Raw genomic sequence first — 25,233 nt, 5'->3', positions numbered from 1 at the left:
TTTCCTCCATATTTTGCCATTGTCCTCTATACATCACTCTAGAAAGAATACCTAGAATTAATGTTATATACAGAAATTCCATTGTGAATAGGCCAATAATGAATAGAGCCTTGTATATTACTTACATTTGAAAAACAGATGTTCATTTAATCTTGGCATCTTGATTTTTGTTATAATTTACTTGCATCCTAAAGTGGCAGGATCCTAATCAGAAAATGATTACAAGAAAATGTTCCATTAAATATTTCACAATCTAATGCATGCAGTAGGCTCAATGTAGAAAATTGACGTAAGGAATTTTGTAGAAGTGCATAAACTTATGTAAAACAATTTTGTTGCAAATACACAGATTATGAAGGAGAACACACTTAAGATCCAAACTCTGTGATCAACAGCGACATGTGATACAGCTGTTGTTTACCACTTCAGGTGTTGGATTGCGTGCTTCAGAGTTCTCATTTAAAAACAAAAAGAAAGTCTTATTTTTAGCAAAAGAGTGTGTTTTCATGATATTCACTAAGTCTTTTCCATGATCTGCTGTGTTTTTTTGTTGTAGGGTCAGAGGATTTATTTTGTTTTTCAAGATATTGTTCAAACAAGCTGTTTTGGTATTTGAAATAGCACTATCAGGCCAAAGCTGTGCTGGCTCTGTTATTTTAATAACAATGCAGTTTGCATCTGAATTTATTATTTTAAAGTTGAAAAAAAGAGGAAATACAGTTTCTAACAATGTTTTTCTTTTTCCTTTTTGAAGGCACTGAATTGCATTATGGAAATGGTAGAAAAGACCAGACGTTCCATGGCTGTTCTCCGCCGTTGTCAAGAAGCCGATAGGGAAGAGCTCAATTACTGGAAGAGGCGATGCAGTGAACCCACAGAGCCCCGGAAAGGAGGGAATGATTTAATTGCAAGACAACATAGCCCAGGGAGTTCGGACTCTGTTAGCAGTGGTACGCTCTGAATCTTGGGATCTGTTGCACTATGTTAGACACAGATTGGCATTTAACCACCATTTTAGGAAGGGGCTTTGTCTTGCTACCACTGAAGGTTTGGACCTGAGTGTGGCTTTTGTACATCCTTTGTAGGAGTGGACACAGCAAATCTTAGTCGCCCAACTACCCTCTACTTCCCTACCAAGGAATCTTAGGTGGATATATATTTATTTGGAAAATCTGAAGCTGGGGGGGGGCTTTGGTGTAGGTGTCTGATGGTGTTAACTTCTGTTATACTGTATGCTGTCAAGACTTGGTTAGTAGGAGGAAAGTTACTCATGTACAGGCAAAAGTTCTAACTATAGATTAGGATACTGAATCATGGTAGAGGAGAGCATTGAGGAAAGAGGGAAGCCCAGTTCCACCACCCCAGAAACCTGAAAAATGGTAAACTTCACAAGGTGCTGAAGCCAAAATTTAGTTTAATTTAGAAAAACACTCCACCACTGATAACAGTGTGGTTTACATAGAATCTAAGTGTCTTTAGTTCCTTTTAGAATTTGTCATCTGTAGAGGTAGAGGAGCAATGTAAGTGGTCCAAGTATGAGAAAGAGAGATAAAGATATAGATTCAGTTTTTGGAGCTGAGAGAGTGCTTTATCCTCTGGTTTCTCCAAATTAGTGGCTAGGGTCAATTTACAATAGTTGGAAGAAATGCATTGCTTTTAGCCTGAAGGTATACATTCGCATCATCTGAGTAGCACATGCTAAAACAGTGAGGACACAGCAACATTGTTCACCTTTCTTCTTGCTCAGTCTCTTGTGACTGAATGCCAAACTAGATGTTGAGGAAATATGTGATCCATGTGATTAGTGTGTTCTCCTTCCATGAGATTTCTTCATAGATAGATGTTTCAGAATGCAATTAGCAAATTGAGTCCATGTTTCCTTTGCAGTGACCAGTCATAAAACAAAGTGTGGCTAAATGCAAGATCCAGTTCACCACTTGAGGGAGCACTGCTTCTAGAAATAAGCCAGATGTGTAGTCTAGTTTGACCCTTAGAGTTTCCTAAAATATAGCTGGTACTTCCGTTGACTTTAATATCTGAAATACAAGGCAGCATGTAAAATGTGAAGTGTTATTGACAAGGATTAATATCCAGTAAAGCAGGACAAAGTATATGCTTGACAAAATACGCTTATAAGCCTGCAGTCTGTGATTACGGAGAATCAGAAGATGAAAAGGGGTTGTGCTGTATGATGAATTATGCAGAACACTAAATTAATAGTGGCTATTTTTCATTTTGCCATGAGGTGAATATTTTTAACTACAGAAATCTCTTGGCTTGATTTTAGCAATTAATCCTTTCATGTTCTTCCTGTATTACCTCTTGCTGAACAGATGCTTTGTAATAGAGCTTGGGAGAGAGAATATTTCAAATATTTTTGTTACAATTTTTCCTTCTACAGAATCTCAGCGGGAGTTCAGTAGCAGGTCAGGAGGGGCAGCTGGCTATGTCGCTGAAGAGATATGGAAAAAGGCTGGTAAGTGAAGAGGCCTTCCTCAGAGGTCGGAAACCACATGTTGTCTAGAAAAAGGCACATGACTGTTTTGCTGTCTCATTGCCTTAAAAATTGCAGTGTTTAGAGCTAACCAAGCTTGAAATAGAGGGATGTAGCTGGTCCAAATACCACTTGATATTTGGGAATTTGAATCAGACAGTCAAAGAGCATCAGCGTCTTCTCCAGCCAGTCTGTTAGCAGAGATCTGCATTCTGTTGCCACTTGGCATATTCAGCAGGATCAGTCCAGGACATTTTACTGCCTGAGGCACACATGATGATGTCCACTCCCAGGTCATGTATCAAAATCAACTGGACTGAATCTTGCTGGGATCTTACTTCAGTACTGATCATGGAACAGCATCCTTTACCAACCTTGGAAATTGCAATATAGGCTAGGAGATTGAGGGCAGTCCACTTAGCTCATAATTTTCTCTTTAGATTTCTACTGCTACCTTCCGGCCTAGGTGATAACTCTGTCTGATCGTAGAGTTGGTCCTAACGTTCAGACTGGGAATAGCTTGGGCAATTGGTAATGAAGACAACAGTCACTGAGTCTCTGATTTAGTTTCTGTCTGTGGAAGCAGCTGCCATTTTCCCATAGCAGAATAGTGGGAGGACAAGGGAAAGGATGAAAATTGTGTCCGGCCCGTCAGAGGAATGGGTAAAAGGTGACAATAGATGGAAAAGAATGTTTGCAGAACTCTGTTTTTTAACCATATGTCAAAAAAAATTCTAAGCATTTTTTGTTAATCCAGTGCAACAAAATATCAGGGTACTGATAAATGTTTTCAGCAGTTTCAAAAGCAGTCCTTTATTGTGGAGAAATAGCTGGTGATGCTTTAAGCTACCATTATAAATTAGCTCTAAAACTGACAAGCTCAAATGAAACATACAGTCTCTAAGAGCAGGCAAACCTTTTTCTTATTTACAGTGGTGCCCCGCTTCACGATAACCCCATTAGACGACAAAATTGCTTTACGATTAGTTTTTAGCAGTCGCAAAATGACGATTCAATTAGGATTTTTCGCTTTACGTTGAATCGGTCCCTGCTTCGGGAACTGAGTTTTCTCTTCACCATGATCAAAAACAGCTGATTGTCGGGTTTTCAAAATGGCCTCCTGCTGTTTTCCGGACCTATTTCCGGAAGACAGCGATTGAAAATGGCTTCCCCTATGGAGGATCTTCGCTTTACGATGAGGTATTTCGCCCATTGGAACGCATTGACCGGTTTTCAATGCATTTCAATGGGTTTTTTACTTTTGCTTGACAACGATACTGCTTAACAGCGATTTTAACGGAACGGATTGTGGTCATCAAGCGGGGCACCACTGTATGTTCTTTCAGAAGGGATACCTAAAAATGTATAACATAGTGCTTAGATATATTTTTTAGCCTTAAAGAAAACATTTGAACACAGGAAAATTTCCTTTGAATACACAGAAATTTAATTTGGTGCGTTGTTGTGGGTCATGCCACTTTGTTAAAGAGTCAGCAAAGTTATCTTTATGTCCTGATGTCAGTGATTCTTGTAAATAGGAAGGAGATAAAATGTGCCCCAAAGGACAAGCAGCAAGACAAACAAAAGGGGGATAAACAGCATCAACCAGGTAGTTAGGTGGGTAACATTTCGGTAACTACTTCAGCTGTGTCAGGTGAGCTGGTTTTTGCAAGTAATGGCAAAATTGATTTTAAACTCTAGTGTAGCCCACTTAGCAGAATAGCTCTCCTTTAGTATCCTCCACATACTTGATGATGTAGCTCCTGTAAATCCCATGTATCATGGCCAGTGACTGGTGATAATGTGTGATGTATTCTCAGCTATCTTGATGGCACTGTGTTGGGATGGCTAGACTGGAATTCTGTGAGTGTGAGATTTTGATGCTGAAAGCTCAGGATGAAATTCTGCTTGTGCATAAAATGTTCTGAGTATTTTTGGATACATTAGTTGTTCTCACTTTGAGTTGATTTGCAACTTCAATGTGAAGGTGAAGTTTTATTTCTTTTGACCCTTTCTTCATCTCAGTAGATTCCCATCTCAGTGCACATGTAGCACATATTTACCAGCCTAAGCTTGTGGCATAACGTTGGAATGCAGGCTAAAAAACAGTAGCAAAAGAAACTACAACTTTTGTTGAAAACAAAATAAAATGTCTTCATTCTACTTTAACTGTTTCCAGTAGTCCGGAATAGAAATAAGATAAAAAGCAGTTAAAACCCTGCTGTATTTGCCTGTTAGGGAGATGATAACATTTGCTAGGTACAGAAATGTATCTTGGATTGCAGTGTCATTTATGTCCATTGTATGCTGTATATTTTCATTATATGTACAGGAATTATCATTCTCTAATTCTGGACATACAAATTCTTTAATTGTTTCATGCAAATATAGCACACAGTTCTTGGCATTTTGAATGAGTAAAAGGATTTCATTCATTCCAGAAATGAAAATACTTCTTTATCAGAGATATTTCAAACATTCCTTGAAGGACATTTGTGCTTGGACCCTTTCCCGCTAATCCTTCTGTCTTCCCCCCTCCAGCTCTTCTCAACCAGTTTCTAAAATAGTATTCATGGATTTCCATTAGCCCTATCAAGTTGGTTGATAGAATAGCTAGTGTATACTTTGATCTATACTGTATCCAGTTCCAAAGGTTGAGCTCCTTTTAGGAACCATTAAATGCATGTGTGCAAAATAATGTCCAGGTACTCTTAAATAAGTAAGGCAGTAAAGCTCAGTGGGTTAGACCGATGTTTTTGTGGAGGTAGGGACTGGGAGTTTGAATTCCACTGTGCCTCCTGGGGGAGGGGCCAACCAAGACCACCCAAAGTGCGTGTGGTTGATGGGGTTACATGGTCTGCCGGTTGTGCCATCTTGGACAAGCTATATGGTAAATCACTCTCAAGTGCTCTTTACTTAAAATCCTTGAGAGGGTCACTATACATTGGCAATGATAGCACATAAATTAATTTCCTCTTAAACAATGTAGCAAAATACATAATAGCTCAAACCTAGCAAACCATCTGTAAAGGTTGACCATCATTTCAGGAGGAAAGCTGATGTACATCCAGAATTTACTCCAGTGGCTACAGGTTGATTTCTGTTGTGAACCGTCCTTAGCTTTCATCTGAGAGACCAGTCAATGAGGTTTTTGTTTTCTTTCAGAAGAAGCTGTGAATGAAGTGAAGCGTCAGGCCATGTCTGAAGTCCAAAAAGCTGTTGCAGAAGCTGAGCAGAAGGCCTTTGAAATGATTGCATCTGAGAGAGCCCGCATGGAACAGACCATTGCAGATGCAAAGCGCCAGGCAACTGAAGATGCTTTCTTGGTGATTAATGAGCAGGAGGAGTCTACTGAGGTGAGGTGGCAGTTTTGAGAGCACGAGGGAAGAGGCAAGATAACATTTACTTTCATGGTTTTTTTCTTGGTTCATCATTTCTGTTTATTCTGCTCTGATTCTATTAATTTTTATCTTTATTCAAACACTGATTTTTGGAGGCTTCTCTCCAGCAAGCAGCTTAGTCTTGCTTTTTAGAGAGGAACATGCTGTTAAACTGCAGCTCCCATCAGCCTTATCTGACATAGCCAATGATGAAGGATAATGGGAGTTGCAGTCTACCAGCATATGGAGCTCTGCTGTGACATGTAAAATGGTTTTGAGAAGTGCTGTTCTTGGACACTTTGCTGATTGTGTGGGAGCAGCTGCAGAGAAGAGCAGTGTCAACAGTGACATTTTTCCCAACTCTGCTAGGTACCTTATACTGGATTCGCAAAACTATAGTGGGTGAAATACAGACAAATGAACCACGTGTCTATGATCCTTTTTCACAGCAGTACTCCCTCATCCTAGCTTTCTATAATGTTGATATGCCATTCTTTCAGCCCTACATCTCTGAACAGTTACTGTTTGAATACTCAAATATGGCCTTCTTCTATTACAGCCATTCCAAATTTCCCAATACACTGAGTGTTTCCCCTTAATAGCCAATTTAAAACCCATACCTTGAGAAGCTTTTCACATGCTGGATAGACTTTCAGGTAAACTTTGTTTGCCTCTTCCAAATTAGCCCATTTGAGTATACTATGCAGTTGACTGGTTGAAAGCCGATTATCTTTTATGGCAGGGGTCCCCAACCCCTGGTCCATGGCCTGGTGACGGTCTGTGGCAGGTCTCCACCTGCCCACCTGCACGCATGGCCTGCCCACCTGCACACACGAGTACCCCATCCACCTGCACATGCACGCCCACGAGCACACCCCACCCGTGCATGCGCATTAGCGCGGCCTGCCCACCCGCGCATGCATGAGCATGCACCTCACCCAGCCATGAGCGCACCCCACCCATCTGCACATGTGCACCCTGCCTCTCGTGCATGGACTCCACCCCCCCAACCAGTCCGCGGTTCAAAAAAGGTTGGGGACCTCTGTTTTATGGCACAAGATGGTGAAAATTCTGTGAATTGCTTTTCAAAATAGCACTTACTTGTTTGATGAACCATAGACAGTTTGACTTGTGTTAGTAAGCCACTCCATTTTACTGCATAGCATACAATATTTAGATAAATTCATAAGTATAAATGCTTTTTTTCCCCTCTTACCACCAATTGCAGCAAGTTGAAACAGTAGTTTTTGTTGCATTTCCCTGAAGATCTTCGTCATCCTTGAAACAATAATCGAGGATGAAGAAAAAAATGTTGATTTGGGAATGTATTTTAAAAAGTTGTTCTTTTGTTGATTTTTCCAGAGCTGCTGGAATTGTGGTCGTAAAGCGAGTGAGACCTGCAGTGGGTGCAACATTGCCCGCTACTGTGGCTCTTTTTGTCAGCACAAAGATTGGGAAAGGCACCACCGAATCTGCGGGCAGAGCTTACACAGCCAGGTCAAGCCAGTGCCCCTACCAGCAGGGCCTCGGTCTGCAGCAGCCACTCTCAAAGCTGTGGATGGAATAGCCAGTCCAGCTCTAGAGAAAACATCAGCCACCACCTCTCGGTCCTCCACCCCAGCCTCTGTGACAGCAGTAGATGCAAATGGGCTCTAAAAAGGAAGATGGCACTCAGCCCATTGTAGTAGTTTTCTACATTTGAAAAACAGACACCTCAAAGCATTGTCAAAAGTTTTTCCTCCCACACATTGGTCCCCAGGCAAACATGCTAGGGCATTTCCCATTTCAGTAGGATGTTGTTTCTAGTCCTTCCATATTGGATCTTTGACTTACTTCCCTGCTTTCCTGAAATCTGGAGACTCTGGTCTGTTATTTTGTTTATCTGAATTTTATTGACTTTGTTGATGCAGTAAGCTTCTAACGGGAAGGTTGTTTTCCATTTTTACCACAAGGCAGAGCTTACTGGACAGCCTCTTCTCTCAGTTTGATGTTCAAATTCTTGTCCTGTACAATCTGGACTACTGATCCCACCCACCCACTCCCTAATGGCACTACATTTTGATACACTGAAGGATATTGCCGGTGAGCCATTGTTAGAAACTGTTTTTTTCAGATGAAACTACATGTAGTTAAATGGAAATTAGGAGAGGCTTGGTCATTATCTCTACCTGTTCCTCTTCTCACTTCTACCAAATCTCCCCTTTTCCTATTTATTGATTCCCATCCCCCCTTTTCAATAAATGTTCCCACAATCTCAACATATGAGAGGAGAAGGAGCCAGAAGGGCACTATTTGTTTGCTAAAAAGGTGATCTAAAACTGTTCATATGTCTCACAAACTGTCTCAGTTGACCCATTTTAATCCTTTTGAGTTACTGTATAGAGCAGGTTTTTTATACATTCTTTTATGGGTTTCAACAGATAGAAGTGTTTCATCCAAAGATTTCTGCAAAGCAGGTTGCTGCTTTCTCCACACTAAATTGGTTTATCATGTTATCCTAACTGTGTCACACTCTTGTGCTCTCTCTGCATAGGAGTTGTTAATAAATGTCACAGATATCAAAGATCAATAGAATTATCTTTCTTCTCTAAGCAGTGTATGTATCTAAGCTGAAAACAAGGCAATATAGTACCTTACTAATGGATTTGATTATTTTCAGAGATTCACCCATTGCATCCTCAGCAACCTGACTTTTGTTTCACTTACTGCTTTTTAAAGTGTGTCTCTAGAATATTACTGGGGAACATGTGGCTCTTCAGATGTCATTGAACTACAATTCCCATGATCCCTTATCATTGGCTAGCCTGGATAAGGCTGATGTAAGCTACAGCCTGATAACATCTAGAGCAGCCTTTCTCAAGCTTTTTTCGACCACAGCCATAAACTCAATATGAAAGAAATATAGGCCAAATCAGGATTGTATAACTCGCATAACAAACCCTATAAGGTGGTGTGTGAAGAATTGTTCCCAGTCTGTGCCCCCCCCCCTTCAAATGTGCCAGCCCTACCCCCAGAGGCCATACGGCTCCCATTGAGAATGACTGCTCTAGAATATGCCTGGGGACCATGTGGCTGTCCCAATGTTGTTGGACTACAACTCCTATAATCTCTTATCATTGACTAAACTACATAAGGCTGAGGAAAGCTACAGTCTGACAACATCTAGGGGACCATGCATTCCCAATTTGTTTTAGAGGGCACTTGCTGAAAAACTAAATCCACTGTCCCTTCTTAAGTGTGTCAGATTTCTTACGAATGATATGGTTCCACATGAAATTAATGTCCATTAAGTGAATAAATCAACCTGAGTGCTCACTGGAAGGACAGATCCTGAAGCTGAGGCTTCAGTACTTTGTCCATCTCATGAGAAGAGAAGACTCTCTTGAAAAGACCCTGATGTTGGGAAAATGTGAGGGCAAGAGGTGAAGGGGACAACAGAGGATGTGATGATTGGACAGTGCCATCGAAGCTACCAACATGAATTTGACCCAACTCTGGGAGGCAGTGGAAGACAGGAGGGCCTGGCGTGCTCTGATCTGTGGGGTCACGAAGAGTTGGACACGACTTAACGACTAAACAACAACAAGTGAATAAATAAAGGTAGCCACATGTTGGTTTGAATATAACTGAAAATCATGTGTTGTTAAATCTGAAGTAAAGAGAAAAAATGGCAGTGCAACTTAAAGTGCTCATAAACATAAGGCATGCTCTTGTAATGTCAAAATATGGTCTATGGCATTATAATCACATTATCTAGAAGAGGGAGTTATAGGGCCTGTGAATTCATTATGGTAATAAAGGCTATTTTATAGCCCATAGAACCCTTTCAGGGGATGAGGACTAACTCATACAGTGGGTTAGTTTAGATCACAGATGTAGTTAAAAAATAACTTTTTCCCCAGTGCATACTTTGACTTTCCCCCCCTAATTCATATGTTACTTGTCTCCATCTGTTAATGTACCCAAATATTTACCTGTTTAGATAAATCAAAATGTGAAAGCAATCCCTAAGTGAAGTATTGGCAAAGACAGAAATCTTAAATTGATACTGAGGATGAAAGATCTGAAGATGCCAAAATGATCAAAAGTGATCAAAACATTCCTGATTTGTTCTGTTGGAGTCAACAGAATGAGACCCTCAAGTAGCCCATCAGAAGTAAAACAACAGTGGGTAGACAAAAACATTTTTTATTCTAATGAGTTCAGGATCCCTTTAATTATAGTGGTCCTTAACCAGGAAAGTCCTGTGCAATGAAATTGTTCAGTTCAATAGCCCTCACTCTGTACAAGAGAAAGGGCAGTCAAATCTGATAACTTCATTCATTCATTCAAAATTTTTCTGATGAAGAATTATTTTAATTAAAAATGTCTAAAGCATGTTGGAATAACAAATACACACTATCTAATCTTTTGCTTTTCCTACTTTTTTTACTGTTCTAGTGCAGAAGTCTGGCACAAATTTTAGTCCCTGCTGACTGAAGTAAGAGTAGAAACCGAATTAGTTGTTGAATGATGAGTCAGTACTTATGTGAAGAACAGTAATTCAATTGGCTTATTCTGGTTGGGACTGCTAGTTAGTTCAGGCCTTCACCTTCGCCCCCCCCCTTTTTTTAAAGAGCTATTGACATCAGTTTTCTAATGCTGCCAGGAGGTATTTTGTATTCCTAGAATTTCGCTGCAAATTATTATAGTTGTGGTGCTTACTTAATTGGCTTACAAATCCCATTTGCCACGTAATTCTTTGAAGAGAACTGAATGCTACAAGATCAGTTCCAAAGTGTGTGTGTGTGTGTGTGTGTGTGTATAAAAGAGAGAGAGAGAATTGATATTCTGAAATTGTATGTAAATAGACAGTCTTCCATAACTTAACATGCAACTACAATAGCTTGCTTTGAATTGAGATAATACATTTATGTAAATAGGTTAAATACAAGCTGTCATGATTTTAAAATGATCTTTGGAAATGAAAGTGCAAGATGTGAAATTCTGCTATGGGACGATTCTGTGGATTCTGTTTTCTATATATATTTTTTTGTCATTTGATTCTCTACTAGGAATTTTTGTTACTGATTTCATGTGCATAACTTATTTAATGTACTGTATAAAGGAACCCAAACTGTTACAGATGTATTTAGTTTGTTCTATTCACAGTAGTCAATAAAAAGACTATATTCACGTTAGAACCCCTGTCTTCTTTGTTGATTGCTGTCAAGTTGTCCCTGATTTTTTGTGCACCAGGAATGAGTGACCTCCAAAATGGCCTGTCCTCAACAGCCTTGCTCAGTTCTTGCAGACTCAAGCCTGTGACTTCCTTTAAGGAGTCAATCCCTCTTTCATTTGTTCTTCCTCAATCTTTCTCAGCATCACTGATTTTTGAGAGAATCCTGTCTTCTCATGATATGCCCAAAGTAGGACAGCTTCAGTGTCAACATTTTTGCCTCCAGAGGTAGTTCAGACTTGACTTGATCTGGGAGCCATTTGTTTATCTTTCTTTCAGTGCAGGGTATATGCGAAGCTCTCCTCTAGCTCCACATTTCAAATGATTCAATTTTTCCTCTGCCTTAACTTGGTTATATGCAGTATAATTCCTTTTAAATGATGATGGCCTTTATGGGGAAAGTAGTATCCATTGGTGACTAGAATTCCATGAAAAATAAACAATATGCTCATGGCACAGCTTGAGTCATTGTGACACATGGGTTAATCATTAATGCATTCAAAAAAATCCATCGCCTGACAGTCAACTATACAGTTGAAGGCCAGAAAGATGAAAACAAATTTGTTTGTGCTGTCATTCCGCAGGAAGACTGAAAAGATTCAAAATAAAGCCCATTTGCTTTAACTTACTTTTATTTTTGGTTGTGCTGGTAAGTTAAATATTTAAGGAGTAAAAGATAAATAAAACTTTATTATGGTCAAAAGACCAGCTACCAACAAAACATCTAAAATATATAAATATACAAAAATATTGGGATTGAATGCAAAGCAATAGTTCTGAGGTAAGCAACAACAGTGTCAATACATCTTCCCCTGGAGCAATGCTAAAATGTCTAGCAAACTATGCTCTGACTACGGAGGCCCATCCACTTTTAGGATGCTTTTTCTAATGCCAATAGCAGCAGTAAAGAATTTGGCAACACTGTATGAACATAGGATTGGAATCAGACAACAGCACATGCATACTTTGTTGCTCTGTACAGCCAGGAAATCGGCCCGTCAAAGGGGAAACAAGTTCTTCACGTACGCCCTTATAATATGTACACCACAAGACATGTTCAGTTGTTTTTATCTGCTCCATTCCACATGGGCAAAGGCGCTCTGCCCAAGGGTTCTTTTTATACCGTCCCTCCTGCACTGCTGAAGGTAGTACGTTCAGCCGGGCCAGAGTAAACACCCTTCTATACCTGGGTTGCTCCAACTGGGCAAAATAAGGTGCTGCTATGACCTTGTATAAGCTATCCTCCCTAAGATAGGGACACTGCTGGGGCACTGCTTAGATCATTTTGTCTCTCAATGTCCTCAGTACACTGCTTAATGATTTTCTTTGCCTGTTCCATTCCCATGGTTAACAGAGTCAGCCTAGAGAGGCCCAAAGAGGCTATTTTTTGTTCAACTAACTGAACCCATTTTGACTTAAAGGTGTCTTGCAGGATCAGTGGTGCAAGACCAATAGGGAGATAAGACAGTCTGAGCCAGTACATGAAAATTGGAATCCATATCCTGGCTTTGATTTTAATTTGACCAGTTTCCAATCTTAGTTTTACGTTGGTGACATCCCTGGGAACTACTAATATTGCCCTCAGGAATTTTGATTGTACACGTTCTAGGGTTGCAATATTTTGGAAGGGGCCGAGTTGGGAGCCATACAGTAGTTGGGCTACTGCTTTTGCGTGGAACAGTTTAATGGCTGAGGGAATGTAATGGGCCCCTCTTGTTGTCATAAAGTGTAGTGTTGCAGCAGAACTTCTCTGGGCATTTAATGCCACATAATCACCATGTGCTTTCCTAGAGCCGTTAGATTGGAAAACAGCACCTAAATATTTAAATTGGTGGATCCGATCAATTCTATGCTGATTTATCATCCATGTTCACATTATTGGCCTTTTGGCAAAAGACATGATTTTTGTTTTTTGAAAATTAATTATCAGGTCCTCCTGCTGACAATATATAGACAACCTTCGCAATGCTCTTCTAAGTCTAATTGGGATCCTAGAGATGATAGCTGCATCATCAGCATACAGTAATGTTGTTACATACCTCCCTGTGATTTTAGGAGATGAAAGTCAACATTTTTAACTCGTCCACTATGGAATCAATATAAAAATTAAGTAAAAGTGGAGCAAGAAGGCAGCCTTGTTTGACTCCTTTTTGGGTTTGAATGGCATTAGTAAGATGGCCGTGAGTACTACATCTTACCGTAAGTGAGGTATTTTGATAGAGAGCCTGAATAAGTTGAAGCAGACACCTGTCAATGTTAGAAACCTCTAATTTCTTCCATAATTTGACCCTTGATGTTGAGTCAAAAGCTGCCTTGAGATCTTTAAAGGCTACGTGGAGTGAAGTTGCTTTATCAGAGGTATATTTTTCAATAAGATATTGTAATATCAGGCATTGATCAGTGATAGATCGACCTTCCCTAAAGCCTGCCTGTTCTTCTGCAAGTATCTTATCTTGGTCCAGCCAATCTTTAGATTTCCTGCATATATGCCTGATATATAACTTACAGATTGTGCTAAGGAGACTAATAGGCCTGTAGTTTGCAGAATCATCTCTCCCTTCTTAAATATGGGGGCTATGATAGCAAAACCCCAGTTTTCTGGAATTTGGCCAGTAGTATCAAGATACATGAATAACAATGCTAGAATCTGAGTCCAAAATTCTAAATTATTTTTTATTGCCTCTGGAGGAATCAGATCTTCTCCAGGGGCTTTTCCCATTTTCATCTGGGCTATTAAATTGTATATTTTGGAGGCTGACACTGGTGTCCATGCTGGAGCATCTTCAAGTGTACTATTCTATCTCAGCTGGGCCACATCTGCGTCTTTATGAGTCTCGGAAGTGCTTCTCCCATTTCTCTGGATGGATATAACAATCTGGAAGTCTTGGCCCAGACTTTGGAGAAATCTTTATCAACCGCCAGAACTGGTCGAGTCCTTTGATTTTGCTGCTTGGATCAGTTTTTCCCAGTTTTCTTTCTGCCCCCCCCCCCTTTTTTTTTGCACTAGTAGCTTTTTGAAGATTTTGTTTCTCTTTCAGAAGGATTCAGGTCAGAACTTAATTTATAGGCTTGGTAGGTGCTCTGTAAGACTTTCTTAGCTAGCACACATTCCTTATCAAACCATGGCTTCTAAATTGGGTTGTGCCATTGTTGGCTCACTTTTGCTTTGCCAGTAACAGACTGTTTCAGCTCACAGATCAGCAATTCATAAATTTCCACCAGGTTGCTTGTGTGCATTATATATATCCTAATGCTTTTCATGTTGTCAGATGCAAGTAAAGTCCATAGATCCAGGTCCATCTTTGGGGTCCATTTAGCCAGACAGTGTATTCCCCCCTCAGGAAGTATCATGGGTGGGTATTGATTGTCGATTCTTAGATAAGGAAAAGGGGTTTTCATAATTAGTGAGACCATTTAGAACATGCAGGTTAAGACTGGTAGTCATTTGATGTAGGAGGAGCCTGGCATAATTTGCTTTCCTGTCTTTAGATTGCCAATTAAATGGAAGTCCATTTAGACCAGATGTAGGAGGGCATGCTTTATGTTCAGAGTACAGTATAGGGCTTGTTCGTTAGGGCCCATACGAGCGTTGAAGTTCCCTCCCAGAATCACATTATGTGTTGGGATAAGAATGAAGCAGCTCTGCTACATAGGCTTCAAATTCTGCCCATATTGCCAGAGTCTGTGATTCCTTCTTTTGATGGGGTAAATACACATTGATTATCAGCAAATCCCAATGTTCAAAATGGGAAAGGATGGCCATTGCGTGTTGTTTGAAGGATGGCAGCAGCCTTGTGTTTACACACAGGGATGTGGGAATCAACACTCCTAAGGCTCCCTTGCATCTTCCACGACCTACTCCAGAGGTTGCACTGATAGAATGTGGGTGAAAACCATTGATGGACATCTTTTCCTGGACCCAGGTTTCTTGTATCAATGCAATGTCCTTAGAGGAAAGATACTCTCTTGATTCAGGGTCCTGGGAGAATCTAATCCATCCATTTATATTCCATGATATGAGGGCAATTTTATTTGTATGCTGGTCTGGTACCCGTCATTGTGCCTCTGCTCTGGAGAGAACACTTATACAGAGCGCATTACCATGGTCTTTCGAGACTGAAGGATGCCTAAGAACTTTTGAGGGGGGCTCTGTGTCTGGCTGAATATACCCTTGTCCTAATTACTGTATCTGGGCTATCATGAAATCATCCAAATCCTTTCTACCATCACTCGCTAATATCTTGTCCCGGGCCAAATTATTTTCTGCAATGGCCAGCTCCATTGCCAAATCAGTTTTCAAGTCTCCCTGCCTTATTTCATATATCCCACCTTTATAATCAATTGACTAGTCTAAATTGGGAGTGTGGGAAGATCTAGATAATATCATCATTGTTATCATCATTATTGTCCTTGTGATTGGTAATGCCACCCTCTCTAAGGGGGGAAAAGTTAGTAATTTTCTCTTGCCTCCTACTTCTTTGTCCCAATGTAATGTTATGTATGGGAGAAATTCCCAGTTTCTTATACCCCTGTCTAGTGAATACCATTATTCAGAAATGAATTCAATCAAAATTGAAGACACATTAATTGTCAATAGACCCAACAGACCCTTAATCCAAAATTAATGAGGATTTAAAAGTTCCAAGCCTTATGCTAGCAGAAAACAACCAAAAGCAATAGGAGGTAAAAAGTAAAGGGTAAGATATTTTAAATGCTTGATCAGAAAGCCTCTCATCAGCTCTAGGGAGAGTTTTAAATTCTCTGGTGAACTCTCACCCAATCTCAGTCCTTGTTCCAATATTCCTTCTCAGTTTTCTTAAATGGCCCCAACCCGGCTTGTAGAATATTCCAGAGAGATCAGTCCTCTTCACCAGCTTCTCCAGTGTCCACAAACCAGCGGTTGCTCCCTCCTTCCCAGACACAAAATGTTCTGCTTTTTGCAAACCACTGTCAAAGAGTCATATACTTTGAAGAGGAAGTAAGCTGAAAGGTGATGGTGCATCAAATAGCTATTCAGTCCTAAACAATTTAATCCAAAATTGGTAGATCCTATAACCATATAGCTTCAGGTCCTTAGAATTCTGGAGTTTATAACTGCCCATCTTAATTGGCTCAGTGCCTTGTTATCACAGGCATTCCCTTATGACCTTCATCTCTCAGCAGTCAGCAAGAGCAAAGGGGAAAAGCATTCTTTTGATAGGTACTATCTTGTTGACAGCAATAAACTTCCCAGGCAGTAAAAGGGAGTCCAAAAGCTTATGTCATGCAAATAAACCTTATACTCCCGGGAGCTCAGTAACAAGCCGTCTCTATTTAAGGAGTGGTTTTACCAGTTCCACTGCCCCAGTTCCTCATGCTGCAGGGCTTAAACTGTAGTATTGCAACCAAAACTCTGCTCACAACCTAGGTTCATTCAGCCTTCCATCCTTCTGAGGCCAGTAAATTGAGTACCATCTTGCCTGAGGGGGTGGGGGCAATGTGCAGCCTGAATAATTAAATTGTAAACCACCCAGAAAGTGCTTTAAGCACTATCAGGTGGTATATAAGCAAACACTTTGCTTTTTTTGCTTTGCTTCCATGGCTGAGCCGAGATTTGAGCTCGGGCCTCCTGAGTCAGAATAAATCATTCTATCCACTGCACCACACTAGGTATCTAAGATAGTTTTCAGAAAAATGGAAACCTTGTACAGAATCACTGGGAGATTCTGTTCTGATGCCTTTGAGTAAAATTTGATAACAGACTTGGCTAAGCAACTTTATCTGTTCTCTTCTGAAAATATAAAATGAAGATAGTATGAAATACCATATATTGGAGGCGTACTGCTTGTGAAAGGCTTTCAGAACTACAAATGCCATCTGAGGTTTAAGTAGAGGAGAAAAACTAGGGTTTTTTTTGTTCATGCTCAATATGTTAATTCCATTTATTTGTCCCAGCCAGAGTAGACCCACTGAATCAATAGGGAAAGCAAATTTTGACAAAAACAGTATATTTTGTATAGCAAGGGAGAAAGGACATTTTCTGAAATTCTCCCATTTATGCAACTGCTGAAGGCCCAGCAGTCTCAATGCACATAGCAGCTGCTGTCAGTCTTTTGAACCATCATCCACCATGGGCAGTGGCTAGGTCAATTCATATTCTCCCCGAGTGGAGCACCTAACTGTAACTCACTTCTGTGCATGTGGTGTTGAAGCACTGGCCTCTGGTGTATAGCAGAGGGCATGTTTAAAAGATGAAAACCATCTGCCCAGGAGTGTTTGAGCAGGTTCGTTCTTTCAGGGCTTCACTAGGTTTCATTCCATCAACCACTTCAGAATTCCATGGTAACCACCTCATCATAATACAGCTTGGAGCTCAATCCTCTACATACTGTACACATTTCTTATAGGAGTTTTAGGTAAAGGTTGCCCTTGACATTTAGTCCAGTCGTGTCCGACTCTAGGGCGCGGTGCTCCTCCCCGTTTGCAAGCTGTAGAGCCAGTGTTTTGTCCATAGACAGTTTCTGTGGTCACATGGCCAGAGTGACTAGACACAGAACGCCGTTACCTTCCCACCAAGGTGGTCCCTATTTATCTACTCGCATTTTTCATGCTTTCGAACTGCTAGGTTGGCAGGAAGCTTTACTGATGGTTAAATGATACTTCCTAGTTTAAGTCACTTGCTTTCTACCCTTGCCCCCATCACAACAAAAAAATGCTCAGTAGTAGGTCAGTAAATGCAAATGTTAGAGCTGCACTCCCTCACTACTACTACTACTTCTCTCTCTCTCTCTCTCTCTCTCTCTCACACACACACACACACACACACAATTTATTTCCAGCTGTTCATTTTCAAAAGGATCCACTCAGTTACCAGAAAAGTAAAAAAAGAAAAGGCAAGAAAAACTAAAGAGAACCCTGTAGTTGAAGCAATCAATAGTACCTGTGAATCCTTCAGAGAAGAGTGAGACCCTACCCCCAAAAATGTGTAGGGTGCAAAATATCTTTAAAAGGGCGAATGGTCCCCTGGGAAGCTTGTTGGAGCCCAATACTCTACTTGTGTGGTTTGTGTGTGTGTGCATGTGTGTGTGTGTGTGTGTGCGCAAATGGAGGCTTGCAGGGTGTGGAGCCTTAGTGGGCTGCATGCAGACCACACAGCTACACATAGTTCACATACCCCTTGCACTGCATAGCTATTTAATTTCTTCCAGCTTGGAGGCTACAATTCATTTTCAGGGAGTTTCCAGATGTCAACATTCTATTAGAAGGCAGAGCTAAAGGCAGAAGGCTGGTGCTGAAAATACCAGCATAGACAAACCTGAGATGTTTCTTGTCAGCATCTACATATGAAGAGGGGCCTTTTAACCTTTTAGGATCCCTCTCTATACAAAAGCTGTGAAACCACCAAATGCTGGAGTGCTGAGGAAGAGTGTGTAGCTTTCTGGGAAGTCCAAAATGGCTGAATGGGAACACCAAGATAATTAGATCCACCTAACGTCCAGAAGTTCCCCGTCCTTGCTTTTCTGTTTGCTTTACCCATCATCTTATTGCACAGGACAGCTATGCAGGAAGAGGTGAATCCTTCACTCTGGGTGCCAAAGGCTCTGGAAATGCAGAAACAGATGTCTGCCTTTCTGCAACAGCATTGTGCCGTTTTAGAGAATCACAGGCTTTGGTCCCTGTTTGTGAGTCATCCTATCCTTGTGCTGAATCTAGTATTCCATTTTATATTTCTAATATTTGCTGGGAGTATTCTGCTCTCTGGCTAAGATAAAAACCAGTTTGTGATCATCCCATAATAAAGCGGGGGAGTATTTCTCTTCAAAGACTGAAAAGGACAAGCAGCATCTCAATAGGGTACTTCAGATTGCTCAATCACCTTTCCACCCTCCATCTTTCCTTTGAAAATTTTCTCCCCAAAATAATTTCTCTCCTGATGCTCTGTTTCCACATATTGTGTGCTTTCCATGAAAGAGAGGAAGAGGAGGAGAAGCATCTTGGGTTACATCTGGCAGTAGTTTAATCACATTTTGCATTTTGTTTCCCCATTCTTGTATTTTCCCTCCTTCTTTCTCAGAGTAGCCAGAATCATATAGTTCAGTTACACAAAAGGCGTAACTTACAGCAGCAAATTTCCATGTGTTAAGAAATCTGTTACATGCCAAGTTGCATGACTCAGTATGCAACAGATAATGCTTAAGGAGACGTCTTAATTGATGACAGTTCACCACTAAAGATTACATATAGTGCAGAGTAGACTATGTCTAGATGGGCAGCATATAAATGCAATAAATGCAATAAATGCAACAAACAAACAAACAAATAAATGAACAGCAGGATTTTAGCCATTGTCTGATATTTTAAGTGATAACATTCCATCCATCTTTAGCTGAAGTGGTTAGAACTGGCAAACCTCATGTTGTAGCCAAGACACTGTATAGCGAATAGCAGCAGGTTGCACTATCCATAATTGGACTTATATCTTGCAGTCCAGTTTGGTGGGAAGGAAAGCGCCACTCTTCTTCTGAAACCAGAAGTGAGGATGACAGATGCAAACTGTCTCTTCACATATGTTTCTCTTTGAGGAGCAAAAAGCAGCTTTTGGTAGGGGGTTTTCAGTTGAACGCTAGCACTGGATAGAAATGGTATCTTCCTCCCCTCTCTTGCAGTACTTGAGCAGATCCTGGGTAAATATCAATATCTTGCCACCAGAAAGAGATGGGGGGGGGTAGTTGTTGCTAAAAGTCAAGAGATCAAAGATCCCATTTCACAGCCTCCCCAACCTGCTGCCTTTGGTACATATTAGACTGTGACTCCCACCTCCCCAGTCTTTAGACCATATTCCCCATCACCCCAGAGAGCATTGCCAGGTCGACTGTTTTTTTTTTTTTTTTTTCAAATTGTGCAGAAATCTGGCACAGTAGAGAAAACAGATGGCCATAAAAATGACGTGCATTAATCAGTTCTGCTTCTGGTCATTTTGTGAGACCTCTAGAACTTCAGTATAACCACCCCCTTCCATACTTGCTGAAGTGTTCAAACTATTTCTGTTCAGGACAGAATTAAATGCTTCCTCTATGTAGAAAAATCAAAATCCGAGCTGATTCAGTTAACTTTCTCTTACTTGCAGCATCTCCTGTTGGGATGGAGGATCTCTTAAAGGCCACTCTAGAAGGTGAAAACTGAACATCCAAAGGATTAGATAGAGAGCTTGAAAGACACAAGATATAGATCTAGCTTTCAGACATATGTGCAAATGGATCAGGTGTTTTTGTGTGATTCTGGAGTACCTGCAGGGTGGAACAGGCAGCCACCTCTGGTGTGCAGCAACACCAAGATGGATCTTTTATATCCCATTTGGTGTTTGTAGGGTTAAAAAGGGTCAGCAATTTGAATTAAGGAAAGGTGAAATTCAAAGTAATACATTATTTGCTGGCATCACAGGAGAAGGTGAGTGACAGCTGAACTCCCCATAAATGCCACTTCACCGAGGCTCTAGAGAGGGATGAGATTGGCATCACTGTGCTGTATATATTTTGCATTACAGCTCTCTGTCAATCATTTCACAGTGCTGCAGGATTTTTAAAAAAAGACTGGTGTTGCCATTTAGATGTATCTTTTTCACGTTTGGGGAATATTTTTCTTTTTCTCTGTTCTCTTTGTTCTCTCACGCAGGTTAGTTTACACAATTTTACTGAACTATTATTACACTATTAAGATAGAGTGTGTGTGACTCTAAAGGGATGATTGTTATGTGGGCTTTGAGTGGATAAGTCACACAATTATGCTGCTCTTAGCTTTCCCCCAGATCATAACCATTTGCATTTCTCCAGCATTTACTTCTCAGAGCTTGGAACTATTTCTCAGAAAAACAATTTATTACTTCTCAGAGCTTGGAGCTATTTCTCAAAAACAACAACAATAACAACAAACAAATAAACAAACAAAACCCTCATTGTTTTTCCACAGTAGTACATAATTCCTTTGGCTTGGATCATGAGCAACCTAACGCATTACTCTCAGTGGTATTTCTATGTATATTTCTTTTAAACCCAAAGCATCATTAAAATGGCTGAAATAACCCACTGCCACCAAATTGCCCCCTTATTAAAATTTCTGGAATAACTGTTTGTTGCGCAAAAACAAACAGAACCCAAATCTTGAATGTTGATGCTGTCACTGTTAAAACATTTAAGAGTGACAAAGCTGCCCTATTGTTACTCAAAAAGGTAATGAAAGATAAAGAACCTCGTTGGTTTTAACACACTGTTTCCAAGTTCTGATGGTTATGAACAATTATCAAGATGGGGGTATGGGAAGAAAACGGCCTCAAGTGCTTTGATTTTTTTTAACCTACTGGGTTAATTAACAGTGTGTTTACTGACAAATCCAACTAACCTCAATGGAGTTCCTTCCTAGTAAATCTGCTTAAGGATTATTGCACCTTTTACTGTAAAAGTGGGCCATCCCATGTATGGTTACAATGAGTTGATAAATTTTAAAACTTTTGTTTCTGGACCATAGAAATGCTTGAAGAATTAAATCTTTGTGAATAGCTGTGTGGAAGGACAAAGTCTGCTTTCCTTTCAATTTATGTGTAGATTGGAAATCATCCATACAACTAAAGTCACATTTCTTGAAATGCTGTAACATACTTCTTAGCAAGTACTGTATAGGTAAATGAAAACATATTTAGGTACATCAAGATGGAAAACAGGTTTTGAGAAAAGACATCACTGAATCTTCCAGAATCTTCATCAATGATATTCAAGGTAAGCAGCAAAAGAAATGAGTTGTAGAGATAATTTACATCCTAGTGACAGTAGAAGGCTGTAAGCAAAGAAAAATGAACGCAGAGGTATGTGTTCCCCTCAGCATCTAGATGAGATATTTACCGGACAGAATGGATGTAAAGTTTTAAATATAGAGGGAAGGAGAGGGAAGGAGAGGTCCTGCTCCCTGGATTTTTGGAATGTCAAGTTATGATATTTTTATTCCTATTTTGCCACCAAGCTAGTCAGGAACAAGCGCTGTAAATCGCTTTGCATGATGAAAGTTCTAGGTGCCTAGTAAAAACTATTCATCATAATCAATAATGGCAATTAGTTTTTCCTTTTAAAAAAAATCTCAGTAAGTCCAGTCTAGCTGAGAAAGACATGGAAGCTATATTTTGGACAATTTTGTTTGATAATTTTGATGGATTTGGACTGATTTTCACATTTTGATGTTCAGATGTGCTTATCTGTGGGCTAAGAAACTTGGACAATCAGTATTGAATAGAGAGTGCACATTAGTTGCTGTGCCCTGAAGCATCTGGGTAAGAATTCTTTTAAGAAATGAACTGAGACACAAAGTTAACAATCCTTCCCATCACCGTGTGACCTCAAGTTTCAAGGACAGCATGTTTATCAGCACCAGCTGCTGGGGGGTGGGCAACAACAAAAGGAGAGGTCTTCACATCCTGCTTTTGGATTTCCCACAGGTATCTGATTGGCCACAGTGGGGAAGAAGGATGTTGGACTAGATCTAAACTTGGGAAAGTTACTTTTTGGACTGTAACCCTCGAGCCACACGGTGCTGTTGATGAACGCCAGGTCAGTACAAAACAAAACTGCCCTCATCCACGATGTAATTCTGGATGAGGGGGCTGACCTGGCGTGCATTACTGAGACCTGGGTGGGAGAGGAAGGTGGTGTCCCTCTCTCCCAGCTGTGTCCTCCTGGGTACTCAGTCCAGCACCAGTGTCGCTCAGAGGGTCGGGGAGGGGGAGTTGCTATAGTCTATAGGAGTTCTATCTCCTTGACCAGGCTTCCTATCCCTTTGAGAGGAGGTCTTGAGGGCCTGTATTGTGTGTTGGGCTCACGAGACAGATTAGGGATTCTGTTGGTGTACCGCCCACCCTGCTGCGTACCAACAGTCTCCCTACCTGAGCTGACGGAGGCAGTCTCGGACCTGGTGTTGAGGACTCCCAGGCTGCTGGTGCTGGGGGACCTCAACATCCATGCTGAGGCTGCCTTGACTGGGGCAGCTCAGGACTTCATGGCCGCCATGACAACCATGGGGCTGTCTCAATGTGTCATCGGCCCGACACATGAGAAGGGCCACACCTTGGACCTGGTTTTCACAACGGGACTGGAAGGTGGTGGTTTGGATGTGGAGGGGCTGGTCGTGACCCCATTGTCATGGTCAGACCACTTCCTGGTCAAGTTCAGTCTATTAGCGTCTTCTTCCCTCTGCAAGGGTGGGGGATCGATTAAGATGATCCGCCCCCGGAGACTAATGGATCCGGATGGTTTCCTGAATGCTCTGGGGGAGTATCCGTCTGATATGGTTGGCGCTCCTGTCGAAGCTCAGGTCACCCTATGGAATAGGGAGATGACCCGGGCGGTTGACACGATTGCGCCTAAGCGCCCTCTCCCTGCTCGCCGAGCCCAGACAGCTCCCTGGTATACTTCTGAACTGCGGGCGATGAAGCAAGAGGGGAGACGGCTAGAGCGCAGGTGGAGGAAGTCCCGCTGGGAATCCGATCGAACACGACTTAGAGCCCATTATCGGGCCTATTTCGTGGCAATACGGCTGGCGAAACGGCAATATTTCTCCAGCTGTATTGCTTCCTCAGAATGTCGTCCAGCAGAGCTGTTTCGGGTGGTCCGGGATCTTCTTCAACCGGGAAACCCGGTGGAGGTTCCGGACTGCTCATCAGCTCGCTGTGATGAGTTTGCTATTCATTTTGAGGAAAAAATCGCTCAGATTCGCAGTGGGCTGGACTCCACTGTTACCGCAAAATCGGAAGATGTGTCCAGTGTGCCGTGCTTAGGTCAAACTTTAATGGATGAGTTTCAATTGTTGAGACCCGAGGATGTGGACAGGGTGCTTGGATCTGTCCGTTCTACCACCACGCTGCTCGACCCTTGCCCATCTTGGCTAATTGGAAGATCTGCCAGGGGGGTTCGCACTTGGGTCCAGGAGGCCATGAACGCCTCTCTGAGAGAGGGAGTGGTCCCTACCGCCTTGAAAGAGGCGGTAATTCGACCACTCCTTAAAAAGCCTAACCTGGACCCAAGGCTGGTGGTCAACTACCGACCAGTGGCGAACCTCCCTTATTTGGGCAAGGTGTTGGAGCGGGTTGTGGCCGGGCAACTCCAGGCGCTGCTGGATGAAACGGATTTTCTGGATCCATTTCAATCGGGTTTCAGGCCGGGTTTTGGTACAGAGACAGCCTTGGTCGCCCTGTATGATGACCTTTGCCGGGAGAGAGACAGGGGGAGTGTGACCCTGTTGATACTCCTGGACCTCTCAGCGGCTTTCGACACCATCGACCATGGTGTCCTTCTGGATAGGCTGGCTGGGTTAGGAGTTGGGGGCACTGTTTTACGGTGGTTCCGCTCCTTCCTAGCTGACCGTATCCAGAGGGTGGTGCTGGGGGACAGTTGCTCTGCCCCATGGCATTTATGTCATGGGGTTCCTCAGGGCTTGATACTGTCCCCCATGCTGTTTAACATCTACATGAAACCGCTGGGAGAGGTCATCAGGAGGTTTGGGCTGAGGAGTCAGCAATATGCTGACGACACTCAGCTCTACCTCTCGTTTTCCACCAATCCAGGTGAGGCGGTTTCTGTGCTGAACTCGTGTCTGGACCTGATAATGGACTGGATGAGGGTTAATAAATTGAAACTCAATCCAGACAAGACGGAAGTGCTGTTAGTGGGTGCTTCGCCGGACAGGTTGGAGGGCCACTTCCCTGTCCTGAATGGGGTTACACTCCCCCTAAGGGACAGGGTCCGCAGCTTGGGGGTGCTCCTGGACCCCAGTCTAACACTGGAAGCCCAGGTGGACTCGGTGGCCAGGGGCGCCTTCCTCCAGCTGCGGAAACTATACCAGCTACGGCCCTACCTGGACGAGCGGAGTCTCATGACAGTTACACATGCACTGGTAACATCTCGTATTGATTATTGCAATGCGCTCTACGTGGGGCTGCCTTTGAAGACGGTCCGGCGACTGCAACTGGTCCAGAATCGAGCTGCACGGCTGGTGAGTGGTGGGGCCGCCAGAGAGCACATCAAGCCGATTCTGTATAATTTACACTGGTTACCAGTTGCTGTCCGGGCCCAATTCAAAGTGCTTGTTTTGACATATAAAGCCCTAAACGGCTTGGGCCCTGGATA

At 41.8% G+C, this 25,233-nt stretch overlaps 1 protein-coding gene across 6 annotated transcripts in view; it reads left to right on the top strand.

Annotated features, from left to right (window-relative positions):
* CBFA2T2 (CBFA2/RUNX1 partner transcriptional co-repressor 2) overlaps positions 1-11,057 on the top strand; it is a 115,447-nt gene extending 104,390 nt beyond the window's left edge. For 4 of the 6 annotated variants that reach the window (XM_020782377.3, XM_020782381.3, XM_020782379.3 and 1 more), the window contains exons 8-11: positions 755-950; positions 2,402-2,476; positions 5,660-5,850; positions 7,237-11,057. In XM_020782377.3, coding sequence (XP_020638036.1) covers positions 755-950; positions 2,402-2,476; positions 5,660-5,850; positions 7,237-7,530 — 756 coding nt within the window. In that variant the 3' untranslated portion in view covers positions 7,531-11,057. The remainder of the gene's footprint in view (positions 1-754; positions 951-2,401; positions 2,477-5,659; positions 5,851-7,236) is intronic. The other 2 variants (XM_020782378.3, XM_078393247.1) reach the window with 1 other exon arrangement.
* The last annotated feature ends 14,176 nt before the right edge of the window (positions 11,058-25,233 follow it).

Source organism: Pogona vitticeps, chromosome 4 (assembly GCF_051106095.1).
Source record: "Pogona vitticeps strain Pit_001003342236 chromosome 4, PviZW2.1, whole genome shotgun sequence".
Lineage (NCBI taxonomy): Eukaryota > Metazoa > Chordata > Lepidosauria > Squamata > Agamidae > Pogona > Pogona vitticeps.
Note: the sequence above shows the minus strand (reverse complement) of the source record. Positions and strands in the feature narration are given on the sequence as shown.